At 38.8% G+C, this 23,144-nt stretch overlaps 1 protein-coding gene across 1 annotated transcript in view; it reads right to left on the reverse strand.

Annotated features, from left to right (window-relative positions):
• TFE3 (transcription factor binding to IGHM enhancer 3) overlaps positions 1-23,144 on the reverse strand; it is a 77,532-nt gene that overhangs the window by 19,033 nt on the left and 35,355 nt on the right. The window contains exons 3-7 of the mRNA XM_053695677.1: positions 22,695-22,935; positions 19,145-19,375; positions 18,770-18,859; positions 18,440-18,557; positions 6,421-6,477 (exon numbers count right to left, since the gene is read on the reverse strand). Of these exons, the coding sequence (XP_053551652.1) occupies positions 6,421-6,477; positions 18,440-18,557; positions 18,770-18,859; positions 19,145-19,375; positions 22,695-22,935 (737 nt within the window). The remainder of the gene's footprint in view (positions 1-6,420; positions 6,478-18,439; positions 18,558-18,769; positions 18,860-19,144; positions 19,376-22,694; positions 22,936-23,144) is intronic.

Below are 23,144 nucleotides of genomic sequence, written 5' to 3' on the forward strand. Positions count from 1 at the left end.
ACTCTTCTGGCGGTACTAAGACCGCGAGGAATTTCGGTAGCTCCGTACCTAGACGACATTCTGATACAAGCTTCAAGCTTTCAAACTGCCAAGTCTCATACAGAGTTAGTACTGGCATTTCTAAGGTCGCATGGATGGAAGGTGAACGAAAAGAAGAGTTCTCTCTTTCCACTCACAAGAGTTCCCTTCTTGGGGACTCTGATAGATTCTGTAGAAATGAAGATTTACCTGACAGAAGACAGGTTAACAAAGCTTCAAAATGCATGCCGGGTCCTTCATTCCATTCAACACCCGTCAGTAGCTCAATGCATGGGGGTGATCGGCTTAATGGTAGCGGCAATGGACATAGTACGTTTTGCACGCCTAAATCTCAGACCGCTGCAATTGTGCATGCTAAGTCAGTGGAATGGGGATTACTCAGATTTGTCCCCCACTCTGAATCTGAATCAAGAGACCAGAAATTCTCTTCTATGGTGGCTTTATCGGCCACACCTGTCCAGGGGAATGCCATTCAGCAGGCCAGACTGGACAATTGTAACAACAGACGCCAGCCTTCTAGGTTGGGGTGCTGTCTGGAATTCTCTGAAGGCTCAGGGACTATGGAATCAGGAGGAGAGTCTCCTTCCAATAAACATTCTGGAATTGAGAGCAGTTCTCAATGCCCTTCTGGCTTGGCCCCAGTTAACAACTCGGGGGTTCATCAGATTTCAGTCGGACAACATCACGACTGTAGCTTACATCAACCATCAGGGAGGGACAAGAAGCTCCCTAGCAATGATGGAAGTATCAAAGATAATTCGCTGGGCAGAGTCTCACTCTTGCCACCTGTCTGCAATCCACATCCCGGGAGTGGAGAACTGGGAGGCGGATTTCTTAAGTCGTCAGACTTTTCATCCGGGGGAGTGGGAACTTCATCCGGAGGTCTTTGCCCAGATACTTCAACGTTGGGGCAAACCAGAGATAGATCTCATGGCGTCTCGTCAGAACGCCAAGCTTCCTCGCTACGGGTCCAGATCCAGGGATCCGGGAGCGGTTCTGATAGATGCTTTGACAGCACCTTGGACCTTCGGGATGGCTTATGTGTTTCCACCCTTCCCGATGCTTCCTCGATTGATTGCCAGAATCAAACAGGAGAGAGCATCAGTGATTCTAATAGCACCTGCATGGCCACGCAGGACTTGGTATGCAGATCTAGTGGACATGTCATCCTGTCCGCCTTGGTCTCTACCTCTGAAACAGGACCTTCTGATCCAGGGTCCATTCAAACATCAAAATCTAACTTCTCTGAAGCTGACTGCTTGGAAATTGAACGCTTGATTTTATCAAAACGTGGTTTTTCTGAGCCAGTTATTGATACCTTAATACAGGCTAGGAAGCCTGTTACCAGAAGGATTTACCATAAAATATGGCGTAAATACTTATATTGGTGCGAATCCAAGAGTTACTCATGGAGTAAGGTTAGGATTCCAAGGATATTGTCTTTTCTACAAGAAGGTTTAGAAAAGGGGTTATCTGCTAGTTCTTTAAAGGGACAGATTTCAGCTCTGTCCATTCTTTTACACAAACGTCTGTCAGAAGTTCCGGACGTTCAAGCTTTTTGTCAGGCTTTAGCTAGGATCAAGCCTGTGTTTAAAACTGTTGCTCTGCCATGGAGTTTGAACTTAGTTCTTAATGTTTTACAGGGTGTTCCGTTTGAACCCCTTCATTCCATTGATATCAAGTTGTTATCTTGGAAAGTTCTGTTTTTAATGGCTATTTCCTCGGCTCGAAGAGTTTCTGAGTTATCTGCCTTACATTGTGATTCTCCTTATCTAATTTTTCATTCAGACAAGGTAGTTCTGCGTACTAAACCTGGGTTCCTACCTAAGGTGGTCACTAACAGGAATATCAATCAAGAGATTGTTGTTCCATCTTTGTGTCCTAATCCTTCCTCGAAGAAGGAACGTCTGCTACACAATCTAGATGTAGTCCGTGCCCTGAAATTTTATCTACAGGCAACTAAGGATTTTCGTCAAACGTCTTCCCTGTTTGTCGTTTATTCTGGTCAGAGGAGAGGTCAAAAAGCTTCGGCTACCTCTCTCTCTTTTTGGCTTCGTAGCATAATACGATTAGCCTATGAGACTGCTGGACAGCAGCCTCCTGAAAGAATTACAGCTCATTCTACTAGAGCTGTGGCTTCCACTTGGGCCTTTAAGAATGAGGCTTCTGTTGAACAGATTTGCAAGGCTGCAACTTGGTCTTCTCTTCATACTTTTTCCAAATTTTACAAATTTGACACTTTTGCTTCTTCGGGGGCTGTTTTTGGGAGAAAGGTTCTTCAGGCAGTGGTTCCCTCCGTATAAAGAGCCTGCCTGTCCCTCCCGTCATCCGTGTACTTTTGCTTTGGTATTGGTATCCCAGAAGTAATGATGACCCGTGGACTGACCACACTTAACAGGAGAAAACAAAATTTATGCTTACCTGATAAATTCATTTCTCCTGTAGTGTGGTCAGTCCACGGCCCGCCCTGTTTTTTATGGCAGGCTTAAAAAATTTTTGGATTATACACCAGTCACCACTACACCCTTGGGCTTCTCCTTTCTGGTTGGTCCTTTGGTCGAATGACTGGAGGTGACGTAGAGGGGAGGAGCTATATAGCAGCTCTGCTGGGTGAATCCTCTTGCACTTCCTGTAGGGGAGGAGATAATATCCCAGAAGTAATGATGACCCGTGGACTGACCACACTACAGGAGAAATGAATTTATCAGGTAAGCATAAATTTTTTTTTTATTATTATTTTTTTTTTTATTGTGTAGATTTTAGAGATTTTTTTTAAAGCAGTTTTTAAGAATCTGCAATAATGTGTAAAACCTTACTAAAAGAGAGTTTATTAAATGGTTTAAAAATAGCTCCTATACCTTTTTTTATTTTGTTATTTGAATGAGCTGTGTTTGCCTGCACTATTGGCTTTAGAAAAAACAACCCCCATTGGGGTGGAATAGAGACCCCAGACATATTTAAAGTGTGTTTCTGCTGCTGCGTTTAATACAGTGGGGTCGATTTATCAAAGGCTTTGCAAGCCTTTCGACCCGCTACGGCTGCAGGTTCTCACAAGAGAACCTGCACGCCGTATTTAACAAGCAGCAGTCATCAGAAATTCAATCTCCGTGGTCTAGTCCGACCGGGGAGATTGACAGCTCCTGCCGACGCACGGCGAATCAAGCGTGGACAGGAGCTGTCAATCTCCCTGGTCGGACTAGACCACGGAGATTGAATGCCCCTGTCCGCCTCAGTTTGATAAATCGCTTTGTCTTCTCATCTGCTAACATTTATGTGATGGATAATATTTCGTCGGATAACAGTCCAGCCATGAGATAGATAAGGATAGATACAAATCGAAAGATAGATAAATAGAACCACAAGAAGGGACACAGTACTCACGCATTCTGTACGCGCGTTAAAAGCATGTCATGGGGGGTGTGACTCATGATTAGGTTCCCAGAGGCGGTTGTGGCGCCAAAGGCTCTGATTAGAACAGAGCACTCTGGAGCGTATCTACCCTCGGCCGTCTCTCGGACATATGTCTGACAGACAAATGTGCTTCGGCATTCTGTCCGAGAACCATTCTGTATACATATACTCCTTTTGCCTGAGCTGCTGAAATACAAAATCTGTGCGTTTTTTAAATATTTGTAGGGGCACAAGGCGTCCCTGCTGAAATTACTCAGAGGGTCCTGCTTTGTTTACCAGTTCAGCGCTATATTCTGTATGTGTGTTTTACCCAGGGCTAACAGAATACTGTAACAGAGGGGGTATTTCATATTCATTAACTGGGTGTAACCACTTCCTGTTCTCTCATAAGCAAATTAGACAGAACACAGAATGTCCTTCCTATATCTGAAATAGCTAGAAAGATTGGCCTTACCTCTGTGCCCCATGGTGTATATGCAAGGCAGTTAATGGCTTAATTGCACAAATCTGACTCCGGATTACAAAAGTATTTATTAAGCTGCATACAGTTTCCTTTGCCAGATGTGTTTTGCTTTTTACTTATTGCTGTCTAGTAAGCGCTATGTTGCTTTGCAAGTTTATTTCTCATTTGGTTGAAAAACACAAAAACAATGTGAAATGGCACCAGACTTATTTATTGTGGATATGTTTTTGCTTTTATCAGAGGCATAACTAGAAACCACAGGGCCCAGGAGCAAGAATCTAAGAAGCCCCCCCCACACCCAAAAAAAAGTGAATTTGATACATGTATTTATAACATTTAACACAGAAAAAAAGTGAATCAGATTACATGTCTGCAAAAGGAGGTACCCTGTGCCCACACTCTGTGAGATGGTCTGATCCCCTATTACTGTATATAGTGACACTGTTTACCCACCAGTACTGTATATAATGAGTCAGTGACACAGTCTGTAATCTGCCGGTGAGATGGCTGGCCTGACCCTACCTGCCCCAGCACTTTATAAAGTGACCACAGTAGTCTGTGACATGGTCCAGCCCCCCCTGTACTGTATATAGTGGTACTGTATAGTGACACTGTTTACCCCCCCATGCTGTAGTAACAAGGTCTGTAATTTGCTGGTTCCACAAACATACACACACACACATATACATGCATAAATACACACACAGTTACATACATACACACACACACACATGCATAAATACACACACAGTCACATACATATATACATACACACACACACACACACACACACATACACACATAAACACCAATGGGTAAAACAGAAACACTAACCCCTGTAGTCAGAGACACTAGTGAAGCATCATGTCACACTCACATGATATCAGTGCAGGCAGTGGCAGGTCAACGTTTATGTATATATATAATTTTTTTTTATCTTTTTTTAAGCTGGGCCCCCACCCTTGGGAGCCCAGTCGCAATTGCGACCTCTGCACCCCCTGTAGTTTTGTCCCTGGCTTTTATTTTTTATTTAATTATTTCCAAATCCAATCTTGATAAGCCTATATATTTAGTTAGCTATTCACATTTATAGTTTCACTGTGTGCATTTTTTAATTCTGATTTCTCTTGTATCTCATATGTCTGGGAATCTACAAAACATTCCTTGCAGAACATGCCAGGACAGGGAAGATCTGATTTTAGAGAAATACTAACTAAGCCTGTAAATCTGGTTTGGAAAGTAATGCACTTTTACACTACTTATATGACTTATAGCTATAATTTAGTAGCAGTCAGGGTGGATTTGATTTCGATCACAATTTAAATCAATTTAAATCATGGTTTTATATATAAAGATCTCATTTTTAGAATAACTTTTCAGATATTTTTTTCAGTTATATCCCATTATTTACCATTTAAAAATATATAGATCATTTAAATTATTGGGAGGTGAACTATCTCCAGTTTAATAGGTTCATATTTGATCAACATTTCAGCTGTGTTTTTTATTGGAAGAAGAAAAATTATTTCCATAAAAAAAACAATTTAAATAACTTTATTTAACTAAAAAAAAAATAACATTTTTCATTTTTAATGCTTGCCCCTGCTTCCTCACATTTAAAGTCATAGTAAACGCTCCCCTTTTATAAAATTAGATCCAGAATGTTAGTGATATTTTAGATGGAGTTTAAATTATCCATTGTAATGAAGATGCGCTATAACTTACTTTTTAATATGTATATGAAATTCAAATTCCCTACGGTCCTCTGCCCACTTCAAAAGTCAATTTTTCTGTGAGCTAAGGTTTGAACTGTTGTCCAATCAGTGCTCTCCCCATATGGCACATTTTTGTTATAGCTAGAGCACTGATTGGACAACAATTCAGACTGTTAACTCTCAGAAAAATTGACTTGAAGTGAGCTTCTTCAAACTTTAGTAAAAGTTTGTTCTATGTACATAGATTTGCAGGGGAGCAGTGACATTACAGGGACAGTAAAGTCACAATTAAACTTTAGTGATTCCGATAGCGCATGCAATAATAATTTTCCAATTTACTCCTCTTATCTGATTTTCTTCCCTTGGTATCCATTGTTGAAAATCATACCTAGGTAGGTTCAAGAGCAATGTACTACTGTGAGCTAGCTGCTCCTCATTGGCTCACCCAATGTGATTATCTAACTCCCAGTAGAGCATTGCGCTCCTTCAACAAAGGATACCAGAAGAATGAACCAAATTAGATCAAATCTGAAAATTGTATCAACTGTTTATTTTATAACATTTTTGCTGTGAAGAAGGACCATGTTGTTCCTTCAGACGCAAATTCACAGTTTTAAGAACTAAAAAACCAATAATATGTGATAATATCTTCTAGACAGAAACCTCTGGGAGAGAATGACATTGTGAATGGATTAATGGAATGAATCTACCAAAAAATGAAACATTACAGCGATGAATATACAGCCTCATGATACGTAAATAAGAACCCCGCCAGTAACCAGATATACTCACTCAGATTGTGGTTGTCTTTTTTCTGACGCTCTTTAATTATCGCTTTTGCCTCGTGCTCTGTAAAAAAAGAAAGAAGGGTCACATGGTGACATTAGACAAGTTGCTGCTGCCTCTTTACCCCCCGTTTTACTCTTCTCGTTTCATTCTTTGTTGAAGGGAATACCTAGGTAAGTAGGTAGGTATATGGCAGCAGTTTTGTAAGAATGCTTTACAGCACTAGATGACAGCAATGATTGCACTTTACATTCTTACAAAACTACTGCCAGATAGTGCTCCAAAAGTGTGCACACTCCTGAGCCTATCTACCTGCTTTATAACAAACAATACCAAGAGAACAAAAAAAATAAAGTGTTTTTTAATTGTAAGTCCTATCTTATTTTTTTAAAGTACAATTTTGGGTTTCATGCACATTTTAAAGGGACACTCAAGTCAAAATTAATCTTTCATGATTCATATAGAGCTGCAATTTTAAACAGCTTTCTAATTTACTTCTATTAACAAAATATGGACAGTGGCTAATGGCTCTCACATGAAACAGGAGGAGTGGAAATGGATATCACTTTGTCATTGGAAGCTTAGACTAACGGCTAGATTTATTAAAGCCCTACGGCTGCAAGTTCTCACAAGAACTTGCTCGCCGTAATTTATCAAGCAGCGGTCACCAGACCGCCGCTTCCCTAACCTCTTCGCCACCTCTAAGGTGGCGAAATTCAATCTCCTCGGTCTAGTCAGACCGAGGAGATTGACGGCTCCTGCCTGCGCTTGATTGGCTGTGCGCGGGCAGGGGGCGGGATTGCACGCGAGTGCAAAATTGCGCTCGTGTGCAATGGTGAATACCTGCGGGTAATTTCGCCGCGCCACAGGCGAGCTGAGGCGTACAGGGGCGCGTATAAGCGCCCCTGTCCGCCTCAGCTTTAATAAATCTAGCCCCAAGTGCTATTGCATTGTCTTTTTATTATGCATTTGTTGTTTATTAAAATCGACTGTATTTACTGGTCCTTTAAACTAAGTATAAAGATATATTTGATATTTTTAATAAACCTATATCTAAAAAATTGTGTAACTGGAACCCATATCAAGTATTGAGTAAATCATAAAAATGATAACCGAGCATACACTGAAATACATAACATGAATAAAAGTGCAACTATAGTAAACTAAATAGTTACTAAACTATGGGTTACCTTCTTGCACATGCTGGTGACTCAAAGTGTAAATATAAAAAGGCTGAGCACATTTTGTTAATGGAAGTAAATTGGGAAGTTGTTTAAAATTGCCGTCTATCTGGATCATGAACTATTAACTTTGACTTGAATGTCCCTTTAACTATAGGTGGCAACCCTACTTTAATGAATGAACAAATAAATTAATATGTGCTCAAACGTTGTCATTATAGAGTTAACAGCAGAGATGAAACTTTCCTGTTTTCTCTAACCAAAGCTTAAAATATTCTACTCCCACTCTGAAATCCGGCCTTCCGATTAAAAATAGCACATGAAAAATAAGATAGTGCAGGACATATAAAAATCTGCTTGCTACAGTGAAACACATTAGATTAATGGTAAAGCGTTTAACAGAGGTGGACAAAGATACTCGGATCTGATGAGTAACTTAAACATATCAGCACTCGCACCCAGAATAGAAATTCCTGTAGCGTCTTATCATCACACATACTAATTTATAAGGCCTAGATTTGGAGTTTGGCGGTAAAAGGGCTGTTAACGCTCCGCGGGCTTTTTTCTGGCCGCACCATAAAATTAACTCTGGTATCGAGAGTTCAAACAAATGCTGCGTTAGGCTCCAAAAAAGGAGCGTAGAGCATTTTTACCGCAAATGCAACTCTCGATACCAGAGTTGCTTACGGACGCGGCCGGCCTCAAAAACGTGCTCGTGCACGATTCTCCCATAGGAAACAATGGGGCTGTTTGAGCTGAAAAAAAAACTAACACCTGCAAAAAAGCAGCGTTCAGCTCCTAACGCAGCCCCATTGTTTCCTATGGGGAAACACTTCCTACGTCTGCACCTAACACTCTAACATGTACCCCGAGTCTAAACACCCCTAACCTTACACTTATTAACCCCTAATCTGCCGCCCCCGCTATCGCTGACCCCTGCATATTTTTTTTAACCCCTAATCTGCCGCTCCGTAAACCGCCGCAACCTACGTTCTCCCTATGTACCCCTAATCTGCTGCCCTAACATCGCCGACCCCTATATTATATTTATTAACCCCTAATCTGCCCCCCTCAACGTCGCCGACACCTGCCTACACTTATTAACCCCTAATCTGCCGAGCGGACCTGAGCGCTACTATAATAAAGTTATTAACCCCTAATCCGCCTCACTAACCCTATCATAAATAGTATTAACCCCTAATCTGCCCTCCCTAACATCGCCGACAGCTACCTTCAATTATTAACCCCTAATCTGCCGAGCGGACCTCACCGCTATTCTAATAAATGTATTAACCCCTAAAGCTAAGTCTAACCCTAACACTAACACCCCCCTAACTTAAATATAATTTACATCTAACGAAATAAATTAACTCTTATTAAATAAATTATTCCTATTTAAAGCTAAATACTTACCTGTAAAATAAATCCTAATATAGCTACAATATAAATTATAATTATATTATAGCTATTTTAGGATTAATATTTATTTTACAGGCAACTTTGTAATTATTTTAACCAGGTACAATAACTATTAAATAGTTAAGAACTATTTAATAGTTACCTAGTTAAAATAATAACAAATTTACCTGTAAAATAAATCCTAACCTAAGATATAATTAAACTTAACACTACCCTATCAATAAAATAATTAAATAAACTACCTACAATTACCTACAATTAACCTAACACTACACTATCAATAAATTAATTAAACACAATTGCTACAAATAAATACAATTAAATAAACTATCTAAAGTACAAAAAATAAAAAAGAACTAAGTTACAAAAAATAAAAAAATATTTACAAACATAAGAAAAATATTACAACAATTTTAAACTAATTACACCTACTCTAAGCCCCCTAATAAAATAACAAAGCCCCCCCAAAATAAAAAATTCCCTACCCTATTCTAAATTAAAAAAGTTACAAGCTCTTTTACCTTACCAGCCCTGAACAGGGCACTTTGCGGGGCATGCCCCAAGAATTTCAGCTCTTTTGCCTGTAAAAGAATAAATACAATACCCCCCCCCCCAACATTACAACCCACCACCCACATACCCCTAATCTAACCCAAACCCCCCTTAAATAAACCTAACACTAAGCCCCTGAAGATCTTCCTACCTTGTCTTCACCATCCAGGTATCACCGATCCGTCCTGGCTCCAACATCTTCATCCAACCCAAGCGGGGGTTGGCGATCCATAATCCGGTGCTGAAGAGGTCCAGAAGAGGCTCCAAAGTCTTCCTCCTATCCGGCAAGAAGAGGACATCCGGACCGGCAAACATCTTCTCCAAGCGGCATCTTCGATCTTCTTCCATCCGGAGCGAAGCGGCAGGATCCTGAAGACCTCCAGCGCGGAACATCCATCCGGACCGACGACTGAACGACGAATGACTGTTCCTTTAAGGGACGTCATCCAAGATGGCGTCCCTCGAATTCCGATTGGCTGATAGGATTCTATCAGCCAATCGGAATTAAGGTAGGAATTTTCTGATTGGCTGATGGAATCAGCCAATCAGAATCTAGTTCAATCCGATTGGCCGATCCAATCAGCCAATCAGATTGAGCTCGCATTCTATTGGCTGTCCCTTAAAGGAACAGTCATTCGTCGTTCAGTCGTCGGTCCGGATGGATGTTCCGCGCTGGAGGTCTTCAGGATCCTGCCGCTTCGCTCCGGATGGAAGAAGATCGAAGATGCCGCTTGGAGAAGATGTTTGCCGGTCCGGATGTCCTCTTCTTGCCGGATAGGAGGAAGACTTTGGAGCCTCTTCTGGACCTCTTCAGCACCGGATTATGGATCGCCAACCCCCGCTTGGGTTGGATGAAGATGTTGGAGCCAGGACGGATCGGTGATACCTGGATGGTGAAGACAAGGTAGGAAGATCTTCAGGGGCTTAGTGTTAGGTTTATTTAAGGGGGGTTTGGGTTAGATTAGGGGTATGTGGGTGGTGGGTTGTAATGTTGGGGGGGGGTATTGTATTTATTCTTTTACAGGCAAAAGAGCTGAAATTCTTGGGGCATGCCCCGCAAAGGGCCCTGTTCAGGGCTGGTAAGGTAAAAGAGCTTGTAACTTTTTTAATTTAGAATCGGTTAGGGAATTTTTTATTTTGGGGGGCTTTGTTATTTTATTAGGGGGCTTAGAGTAGGTGTAATTAGTTTAAAATTGTTGTAATATTTTTCTTATGTTTGTAAATATTTTTTTATTTTTTGTAACTTAGTTCTTTTTTATTTTTTGTACTTTAGATAGTTTATTTAATTGTATTTATTTGTAGCAATTGTGTTTAATTAATTTATTGATAGTGTAGTGTTAGGTTAATTGTAGGTAATTGTAGGTAGTTTATTTAATTATTTTATTGATAGGGTAGTGTTAAGTTTAATTATATCTTAGGTTAGGATTTATTTTACAGGTAAATTTGTTATTATTTTAACTAGGTAACTATTAAATAGTTCTTAACTATTTAATAGCTATTGTACCTGGTTAAAATAATTGCAAAGTTGCCTGTAAAATAAATATTAATCCTAAAATAGCTATAATATAGTTATAATTTATATTGTAGCTATATTAGGATTTATTTTACAGGTAAGTATTTAGCTTTAAATAGGAATAATTTATTTAATAAGAGTTAATTTATTTCGTTAGATGTAAATTATATTTAAGTTAGGGGGGTGTTAGTGTTAGGGTTAGACTTAGCTTTAGGGGTTAATACATTTATTAGAATAGCGGTGAGGTCCGCTCGGCAGATTAGGGGTTAATAAGTGTAGGCAGGTGTCGGCGACGTTGAGGGGGGCAGATTAGGGGTTAATAAATATAATATAGGGGTCGGCGGTGTTAGGGGTAGCAGATTAGGGGTACATAGGGATAACGTAGGTGGCAGCGCTTTGCGGTCGGAAGATTAGGGGTTAATTATTTTAAGTAGCTGGCGGCGATGTTGTGGGGGGCAGGTTAGGGGTTAATAAATATAATACAGGGGTCGGCGGGGTTAGGGGCAGCAGATTAGGGGTACATAAGTATAACGTAGGTGGCGGTCGGCAGATTAGGGGTTAAAAATTTTAATCGAGTGGCGGCGATGTGGGGGGAGCTCGGTTTAGGGGTACATAGGTAGTTTATGGGTGTTAGTGTACTTTAGGGTACAGTAGTTAAGAGCTTTATAAACCGGCGTTAGCCAGAAAGCTCTTAACTCCTGCTATTTTCAGGCGGCTGGAATATTGTCGTTAGAGCTCTAACGCTCACTTCAGAAACGACTCTAAATACCGGCGTTAGGAAGATCCCATTGAAAATATAGGCTACGCAAATGGCGTAGGGGGATCTGCGGTATGGAAAAGTCGCGGCTGAAAAGTGAGCGTTAGACCCTTTAATCACTGACTCCAAATACCAGCGGGCGGCCAAAACCAGCGTTAGGAGCCTCTAACGCTGGTTTTGACGGCTACCGCCGAACTCCAAATCTAGGCCTAAGTTTGCAGTTTTCATTTAGTAAATTTCAGCAACATTTTAAAGGGACAGACTAGTCAAAATTTAACTTTTTAAACAACTTTCCAATTTACTTTTATCATCAAATTGCTTTGTTCTTTTGGCATTCTTTGTTGAAAGCTAAACCTAGGTTGGCTCATATATTAATTTCTAAGCCCTTGAAGGCCATCGCTTATCTCAGTGCATTTTGACAATTTTTGACAGTTAGCCAGTGCTAGTTTGTGCCACATAGATAACATTGTGCTTGTGGAGTTATTTATGAGTCAGCACTGATTGGCTGAAATGCAAGTCTGTCAAAAGCACTGATATAACAGGGCAGTCTGCAGAGGCTTTAGATACAAGGTAATCACAGAGGTAAAAAGTGTATTATTATAACTCTGTTGGTTATCTATCTTTTTGAAAGATATAAATTCTGTCCCTTTAAGTTTATTTTCTTCATATGAATCCATAAAATGGTGCAGGTGATTAATCAGCCTGCTGTAATATCTGTTCAAATTTCAAGTCTTGGACTAGCCGACTGGTTAAAGGGGCATGGAAGTTGAATTAAACTGTTTTTATTTAGATCATACTGAGATAGACTAAAGAGTGTGCATGTCTTGTGCACTGCATGGCAGCAGTGTTTGCTACACTGTTTTACATATAATGCTCAATACACGTGCACACTCCTGACCCTACCCCCGTATGCTGTCATGGAATGGCACTAAGTTTCAACAAAGGATACCTAGAGAAAATTATATATTTGATTTATAAAAAAAAAGTGAATCAGAAAAGGTGTTTTATTCTCAATACAAGAAATTCTAACTGGTATTAAAGCTGCTAAATGCAATAAAGCCCCAGGCCCCGACTCACTACCGGCTGAATTTTATAAGATATTAGCAGCCCAAATAGCCCGTAATCTGCATAAGTTATTTAATTCTTATTATTCTTCAGATATGCCATGCTCTCCGTACTTCGTGGCATCAAACATAGCTTTAGTTCTTAAAAAAGAAAAAGATCCTGAAATCCCTTCTTCATATCGACCAATCTCCCTCTTAAATTTTGATTATAAACTACTCACGTCTATAATTGCAAAAAGATTGGCCCCTCACTTAAACAATATTATACATGACAATCAGGCTGGCTTTATGATAGGAAGAAGCCCGACAAAAAATATCCGCAAGGTTATGCTTGTCCTGGACTATCTGCGGAATAATAAGAAAGCGTTAAAAAAGGATGCCGCCATCCTAACAGTCGATGCCGAAAAGGCTTTCAACTTCATTTGCTGGGACCATCTCTTTTCGGCTTTGGAAAAGTTTGGTTTCTCGGGGTACTTTACAAAATTAATTAAGACCATCTATAGCAATCCATCTTCAGCAATTTTTATCAATGGTTCAACTACGGACCGCTTTATTTTACAGAGAGGCACCAGGCAGGGATGCCCTCTATCGCCTATCCTCTTTAACATATCGTTGGAACCACTGGCGATCCTTCTTAGACAGCAGTTATAAGGTATACAGATTGGCAAACAAAAATTTGTTTTAGCTTTGTACGCTGACGATTTACTTCTTTTTCTATCTGGTCTAAAAGATAGCTTACCTAAATTGCTAGAGTCAGTACAGATATTTGCGTCGTTTTCTGGTTACAAGATTAATATTCAAAAATCCGAATTATTATGGATACATACACCCTCGCATCTTGTATTAGATCACCCATTCAGAGAGGTTACTCAGATAAAGTATTTAGGAATAATGATGTCAAAATTCCCACAAGAATGGTACGAATTGAACTATGTTAAATTTTTCAACTATTGTAAGCAGAAATTGAAAGATTGGTCTACTTTACCTATCTCTCTCTCAGCACGCATTATGCTTATTAAAATCATACTTCTACCAAAGTTAATATACCTTCTCCAAAACATACCTTTTCTTTTACATAAGGTAGATATAAGACTATTTAACCGAATATCAAGTGAATTTCTCTGGAAAGGAAAGAGACCCCGCATGGCGTTAAATACATTAGTATTCTCTAAAGAATCGGCGGGCCTCGCTTTTCCGAACATTACTTATTATAATATTGCCACAATAGTAAAATTGGCAGCTGACTGGATCTCAGAGAAAGAACTTTTTACTGTCTTTGCTGGGGAAACAAATCTTGTCTACCCATTTAATTTAAAAGCATTACTACATTGCCCAGTTGCTCAACTTCCAACAGCAATTGCTAAAATGCCGACTATTAAAAATGTGATTTTGGCATGGCAGAAATTTTGCGTAGAAATAGGAACATCGCCATTTGTCTCGGAGTATCTCCCAATCCAGGGATGCCCAGGATTTGTCCCAGGCTTTACTTATAAGGTTTTTGAGAGATGGAAATTGAAAGGATTGACCTCCATAAAACAATTAGTTACCTCCAATACAATAATTAGATCATTCCTGGATATCAGAGTAGAATTTGACCTTCCTCAATCCGATCACTATGCGTATTTGCAAATAAAGCATTATGTCACAGATCTTAAACTTAAATTTGGCTCTAATTGGATGTATGCTCCGTTAAGGAGCCTAATAAATCAATATAAGAGTGGATCTTCGTCAATCTCTCCATTTTATCATTTGATGATTAGTTCCAAGCAGGAGGCCCAATTGGAGAAAATAGTAGCTGTATGGAGCAATAGTTTTCCAGATCCTAGGCCTCAACAGATTCAAGTGAGTCTGAAGATGCTGAATAAAACAGGAAATGCTTTAGCATGGCGAGAGCAACATTTAAAAATGATTTATGCGACATACATTACTCCTGACAAACTATCATAATGGTATAGAAAAATTATCAGATGTTGGAAATGTCAGGCGCAACAAGCAAATCTCTTGCATTGCATCTGATTATGCCCCAAAGTTCAACAGTTCTGGCTCAAAATTAAGTTTTGGTTAGACAAAATTCTAAACACAGAAATAAGATTAGAGGCCCAAATGGTCATTTTTTTAATTAAATTCTCGCAACAACAAAAATACTATAAGTTACTCAATACCTTAATACTACTAGCTAGGAATTTGATCTTAAAATATTGGAAACTCCCCCACCTACCCAAATTTATCAAATTTAAAAAAGAAGTATTGAAACAATGTTTGGTGGAACAATATGCAATATCCAAGTTTAATGAGACTCAGATAAAAAGATTTTTAGACAAATGGGATATAGTAATCTTGTCACTTCCTCCCCCGGCACAGCAGCAACTAATTAAGCCCCTCAGCCAATCGGCCTATGTTCTTGAGTTGATTAATGCGGGCAGATATCCAGTATTATGGGCCGAGTAGAGGGAGAGCGGAGAGGGATGGGGGGCCTAGTAGGTCTTCTATTTGCTCCCCCTTTTTTTTTTTTTCCCCCCTCCCAGCCCCCCCTCATATCGATCAAATATTAAAACTGTTTATTTAACCGATCATGGATCGGTATTTATGTAGTTACTATTATATAGAGATCAGTATTATATACCTTACAGGAAAAATTTTGTGATTTATAGTCTACATTTTTTCAGCCATATATTACTAGTGCAGAGAGTATATCTGCACCGCTGTATCGGCTACATTTAAGTTTTGTTCTTCCTGTTTAAAAAGATAGAAAAAGAAAAAGAGAAAGAGAAGAAAGGAAAGAAAAAGTAAAATGTTGCTTGTTGTAAGTGCAAATGCATCAAGAATTGATAGGATTGGTTTCATTGCTGCTTAGAACACTGTTTTTATTTTTGTCATATAGATTTCAATAAGATGATTGTATGCATGTTAACAATAAATAAATGTTTAAAAAAAAAAGAAAAGTTGTTTTATGCTCTATTGAATCATGAAAGTTTATTTTGACTCTAGGTTCCTTTAAGGAGAAAAAAACAGCAAATTCAGATGTTTATTAAAAGGACATTAAACCCCAAATTTTTCTTTCATGATTCAAATAGAGAATACAATTTTAAACAACTTTCTAATTTACTTCTATTATCTAATTTGCTTCTTTCTTCAGATATCCTTTCTTGAAGAAATAGCAATGCACATGGGTCAGCCAATCACACAAGGCATCTATGTGCAGCCACCAATCAGCAGCTACTTAGCCTATTTAGATATCCAAAAATTGTTTAAAATGGTATGTTCTATCTCAATCATGAAATAAAGTAAAAGGAAAGTATGACACTTAAAGGGATATAAAACCTTACATTTTTTGTTCATGATTTAGAAAGAGCATACAATCAAAAATAAATTAAAAAAACAAACAAATCCAATTTACTACTATCAAAGTCTCTTCAATCTCTAGGTATCCTTTGCTGAAGAAGCAACAATGCGCTACTGGGAGCTAGACACATGGGGAAGCAATAGACATATATGTGTAGCCACCAATGTGCAGCTAGCTCCCAGTAGTGCATTGCTGCTCATGAGGCTACCTAGGTATGCTTTTCAACAAATGATAAGAGAATGAAGCAAATTAGATAATAGAATTAAACTGGAAAGTTGTTTAAAATTGTATTCTCTATCTGCATCATGGAAGAAAAGTTTTGAGTTTTATGTTCCTTTAAGGAAAGAAGAGTCAAAATGAAACTTAAAGGGATATAAAACTTTAAATTTTTAAAGACATTTAAATAGATTGGATATAACATGAACATTTAAACAACTTTCTAAATTTCTTATATTATCAATTTAGCTTTGTTCTTTTGGTATCCTTTTATAAAGAGTAATCCTAGGTGAGCTCAGGAGCGTGCACATGTCTTTAGCCAATTGGCAGCAGTGTTTGCAACAATGTTTATAGCAATGTTATACATAGTTGCAATCACTGCTACTATAGACTGCTAAAGACGTGTGCACGCTCCTGAGATCCTATCAGCCTACCTAGGTTTACTCTTCAACAAATGATTCCAAGAGAACAAAGCAAATTTGATAATAGAAGTAAACGTAAAAGTTTTTTTAGCAATTACATGATTTTTCTAAATCATGAACATTTAATATTGAGTTTACTGTCCCTTTTTCTTTCATAAGATGAGGAGAGTCCATAGGGTTTACAACATGTGGGATATAGTTCCTGCCACTAGGAGACGGTCAAGAACCCTCACAAGAGCTTTAATCCCTCCCACCTCCTCTCCCCAGTTTGTTCTTGGCCTCCGAGGAGAGAGATGCACTATTTTCTATCTAATTATTTATTGGGAGCTCAGACTTGACTTGAGACCCAGTACCCCTCTTCCATCTTCACTCAGGGAAGGCTTCAGCAAAAGGGTCAGATTTGGGCATTATGGGTTTTGTATCACAAACAATTGACCAAATTACCTGATGTTCAAACTTTTGTCCAAGCCTTGGTGAGAATTCACCCTATTATTAGACCCATTTCTCCCCCTTGGAATTTGAATCTGGTTCTTTCTGTTCTGCAAGGTCTCCCCTTTGAACCTATGCACTCCTTGCATCTAAAGTTGTCATGGAGGGTTCTCTTTCTTCTAACCATTTCTTCCGCTAGAAGAGTTTCTGAATAATCTGCCCTGTCTTCTGATCACCCTTCTTGATTTTTCATCAAGATAAATCTGTCCTCCGGACTAAATATAATTTTCTAACGAAGGTAGTGTCTTCAGAAAATATTGTTCTTTCTCTGTGCACATATCCTTCTAACCCTAGGAATGCATACTTCACAATGTGGCTGTAGTTAGAGCCTTAAAATAATATCTTCAGACTACTAAAGACTTTAGATAAACTTCTAGCTTGTTTGTCCTCTTTTCATATTCCAGAAATGATCAAAAGTCTACAGCGGTGGCCTTGGCATCATGGCTATTCGTAAGGCTTACTTGGTTGTGGATAAACCGCCTCCAAAAAGAGTAACATCTCATTCTACTAGATCTGTATCTATTACTTGGGCCTTCAAAAATGGAACAGATTTGCAAGGCGGAAATTTGTCTTCTCTAAATACCTTTTCTACATTTATTATTTGATATTTATGCTTCTTCTGAAGCTGCTTTTCGTAGGAAAGTCCTTCAGGCCACAGTGTCGGCAAATAGGAACTGCCATAATTTTGTCCCACCCGTCCTTAACATGTACTCTCTGCTTGGGTATTGTATCCAACATGTTGTGGACACCTTTGTACTCTTTCTTTCAGGATTAGGAGAGTCCAAAGGACCCGCCCGCATTTTTATTAGATGGGCAATAGTTCTTTTTCGCACCTCTTAACCTTGCTTTCTGTTTTTCCTACCTTTTCTATCAGTCTCCTCTGCTTGACTATACGTTAACTATGCGGGGAGAGGAAGTCGGAGGGATTAAAGCTCTTGACCTCCTCCTAGTGGCACGAAATATATCCCACATGTTGTGGACACCTATGGATTCTCCTCATCCCAAAGTAAATGTATCAGTAAATATAAATTCTGTTTTTGCTTAGTGAGATTATTTCCTTATTTCTCACCTGTATATTCCTGCTTTATGTTCGGCAGATCTGCAGGACATGAGTTGCTCACATTAATCACTGGTGCTGACATCCCAGTAGTGCAGTAAACATCTAAGATATTCCCAGACACTGGTAACTACAAAAACAGCTCAGTTAGACTCCAGCTATAGAGTGTGTAACAGCAAACACTAACCTCTGCAATCTATCCCCATATAGATGTTTTAGGTTTCTATGTACTTGTGCATAGTGTAAGTGTCAGTGCTCGGGGTGTCTTATGTCTGTAAGATACTGCGCTATGTCTCCCTGCTGTATGCGTCTTTGTCATTGGTATTTTATTGTGGTACTTACAGTGCTTGGTAGATGACCTCTATCTACATATCCCATCTCATCTTGTAAGCTGGATTCTAGGCTTATGATCTCATCAATGACATCATCAATCTAAAAAAATACAAAATAAAATATTTACAGTGGCACCCAGATACTTACCACTCACCTTCTTTTAATTCATAGGCAATAGGATACTTTCCTCTCATGTCCCTAATACACAGACTTCATGGCACAAATGCTCACACCCTAGGGCGCACTCGCCTCCTCCTAACACACAGTAACCAGGACTTGTACATCTCACTTCCTAAGGCACCCAGACATTTAACTTTCACATCCTACTAAGAAGCATATTACAACATATACCTCTAGCCTTCTGCTATTAAAGAGGTTACACACCTCTCTCTCCGGGTTAGATCCTATTTTCAGCATAGCGAGGGGGCTGTTTGGGACGCTACTGGCTGAGGGAAGCGGTTGTTGCTCAGGTTGAGGCGACACAGCTGTGGTGCCCGGAGCAGAGGAGTGAATGGGCATCTTGGCTCCCATGGTAGTGGACAGATACTGCTTGACCTGCTGTCTCTGTGATTGTTGGATGTGGTACTTTGTGGGGTTCTCCAGGTGAGTCTGTACCTGTGGTAGGAGGATTTAACATCATAATTTACTTTATATACAGAATGACATAATGTGCATACAGAGAATTACAATAGCCTGTGTATACAGAGATATACAATACACAGTAAATACATAGTAGCACAACAAATAATGTATACATAGTGGTATGAAGAGTAGACTAATATTTTCCCATGACACAGATGCTTTTTATTCAGACAATGAGGTGGATAGCTATGATTAGAAAGATGTAACATTCTCCCACTGCTGCGATAATTGACTTATTGTTTAATATCCTATAGGACTTATTCATGTATGGAATGAGGTAGTTATCCAAAAACGAATCTGCTCTATTGATACAATGTACCTTTCTTTTAACTTTTACGTTCCTTTAAGACAGATGTGCTGACACAGGGTTAAAGTAGAAGAGACTTAACTAGTGAACATGAAGAACAGGACTGTGAATGGGTAGATTTGGCAGCGAGCTAAAGCAGAACTGATGTAACCACTAGGAATAAAGATATGGCTCTGAGTTAAAGGGATACTAAACCCAATTTCATGATTCAGATAGAGCAAGTAAAGTTAAACAACTTTCTAATTTACTCCTATTGTCAATTCTTCTTCGTTTTCTTGGTATCTTTATTTGAAAAGCAGGAATGTAAGATTAGAAGCTAGCCCATGTATGGTTCAGAACCTGGGTAGTACTTGCTGATTGGTGGCTAAATGTAACCACCAATCAGCAAGTGCTAAACAGGGTCTGAACCAAAAATGGGCCGGCTTCTAAGCTTTATTTTTCAAATAAAGATAGCAAGAGAACAAAAAAATAGCTAATAGGAGTAAATTAGAAAGTTGCTTTAAATTGCATGCTCTATTTGAATCATGGGTTAAAAAAATGTGTTTAATATCCCTTTAAATATGCAATTCACTTTAGTAATTGGAATTGCGTTCACTCCTGAATATGTTGATGTGGCTCTCAGTTAAGGTTGAAGCGAGGTTACTATTGTACACTTGGCTCTGAGTTATGGCACAAAGAATGTAACAGCTCAGCCTGTAGACTTGCTTCTGCTTTAAAACAGAAATGAGCTTATTCCTGAACTGGTAGAGATGTAAGTTAGATAGCTTAGAATATTTAGTTTACCATCTGAAGTTGAAGTGTTCCACTCCCCCCAGAAAAGTCTGAGTGTGTTTGGTAGCTTGTTTATATCTGCCTCTAATTGGCCATAGTATTGGAAGTAAGATAGAAGGCTTCTCAAACGAGGTGTCCCAAAAATGCAAAACAATGTTTACTTTTCTAACAAAACATTTATTTTGTATGGAATTCTGTTTCAATGCAGTGAATAATTTCTCCTGCATAATTAAATTGTATTTTGTTACTTGAAGCCAGAAATCAGGAAATACATGAATATGTACACATGGATCTGGTCAGGCAACACCTGTATAAATGGCTCTTAGTTAAACGGACAGTAAACACCAGAATTTATGTTGCTTAAAAAGGTAGATCGTCACCTTTATTACCCATTCCTTAGTTTTGCATAACCAACACAGTTATAATTATACACGTTTTACCTCCGTGATTACCTTGTATCTAAGCCTCTGCAAACTGCCCCCTTATTTCAGTTCTTTTGACAGACTTGCATTTTTAGCCAATCAGTGCTCACTCCTAGGAGCTTCAGGTGCGTGTGTTCAATGTTCTCTATATGAAACACATAAACTAACGCCCTCTAGTGGTGAAAAACTGTCAAAATGCTTTCAGAAGCTGACTTCAAGGTCTAAGAAATTAGCATATGAACCTCCTAGGTTTAGCTTTAAACTAAGAATGCCAAGAGAACAAAGCAAAATTGGTAATAAAAATAAATTGGAAAGTTGTTTAAAATTACATGCCCTATTTAAATCATGAAAGTTTTTTTTTTTTTTTAACTTGACTGTCCCTTTAAAGGGACAGTATACACTCATTTTCCTATAACTGCATGTAATAGACACTACTATAAAGAATAAGATGCACAGATACTGATATAAAAATCCAGTATAAAACTGTTTAAAAACTTATTTAGAAGCTGTCATTTTAGCTCTGTTGAAAAGGTAGCTGGAAAGCCCACTGCAAGTGGCAAATAAGACCCTCCCCCCTCTACCTTCTTTTGCAAATGAAAAGACCCTTTACACAAACAGGAGCAAGCTGGAGAAGGTAGCTGACGGTATTCTCATAAAACTTAGGGGCTTGGTTAGGAGTCTGAAAAGCAGAGCAATGTTATTTAAAAATAAGCAAAACTATACATTTATCTAAAAAAAAAACTTTATGGGCTATATAAATAGATCATCTACAAAACATTTATGCAAAGAAAAAATGAGTGTATAATGTCCCTTTAAGGTAGAAGTCAGGTAATGTCTGAATGTGTACACATGACTGTGAGTTAAGGTGGAAGGCAGGTAATTCCTAAACATATACATTGCTCTTAGTTAAGGCTGAAGTAAGGTGAAGTCTGAACGTGTAGAGATGGCTCTAAGACTAAACAAAACTGGGCTGTTGCCTGAACATGAAGACACTGCACTGAGTGAAGTGAGACTTAAGGTAACACATATACATGAACTGGAATGGAAGGAAAAGAGGTCTGTATGATAGAGACCCTGGTATTGTCATGAGCTTGCATTGGAGTAGGTGGAATTTTACACCACTGGGGTAGCCAGTTGTGGTTAACAGTGGAATTTCCCTTTCAGTAGCATTCCAGAACTCCTCCCAACCTGATTCTTTCCTGTGTAATAACCATATACCTACAGCTAGCATATCTATTGTTTTTTTTACAGTTTTATCACTTTTTTACTTGCTGCTTTGTGGTCTGATAGTTCATCTGGTTACCATTGAAAAGCACTTTGTTAGTATTTTTTTATTTTCCGTTTGCAATATTCTTCTTTTGGTTTGTCTATACAAAATCTACAGATATATGTGAAATTGTGTAGGTATCTTCTGTTATATTGCATCTGGTAGTACAGTATTCTTTATGGTTCAAATCAGTTTTTAGTAACAATGTTTTTTTGTTTTTTTACTACCTTCTTTAGACATTTATACTATATTTATTTAATTTTGACATTTATTTCTATTTATGGTGAACCAAAAAAAGACTCCTTGGGTTGTTAGCCCTAAAATGTTTTGGTGATGCCAAGCTACTCTCTGCCGACAGCTCAGCTGGGTTTGAGATGACTTTTAGTCTATTTGTGTAGCTTCTATTAGAAGCAGAAATGTCTAATGGAGCCTTGCACTGGTATTTATGTATGCATTAATATTTTTTTTTATTTTGCGAAACACAAATAATGCATCATACCTGTATAGAATATTTGGTGCACTAACCTTTAATACTTCGAGGGGAACCTGTGCAGAGGTGGAGCGGCTAACAGTGTTCACACTAATGGCAGGCGTGGCAGGAGTAATGGTGCTGCGCTCCACCATGATCTGCGCTGCCTGCTGCTCCAGTTCCCGGCGCTCTTGCTCCTGCGCCTGAGCCCTCATCAGCTGCTGCCGTAGTTGAACCCGTGATGACATGGTTCCAGATGTCTGTGGGGTTCCCAATGGTGCCTGTAAGGGGGTCTGACTGTAAAGAGAGAAAAAAAAGAGGTCAGTGGGCATTTTTGTAGGACATGATAATGTTTCTTTTGATCAGTAACTCTGTATATAAAGATAGCGAAATGCGTAAGTGCTGAAAATAATGCAAGAGCAGGATTTATCAAAACAATTCTCCTAAAATTGTGCCCATATTCTGCATACGACTGAATCCCCTGATTTAATAATGCAAAGAGCGTC

This window comes from Bombina bombina, chromosome 12, assembly GCF_027579735.1.
Source record: "Bombina bombina isolate aBomBom1 chromosome 12, aBomBom1.pri, whole genome shotgun sequence".
NCBI classification, from domain to species: domain Eukaryota; kingdom Metazoa; phylum Chordata; class Amphibia; order Anura; family Bombinatoridae; genus Bombina; species Bombina bombina.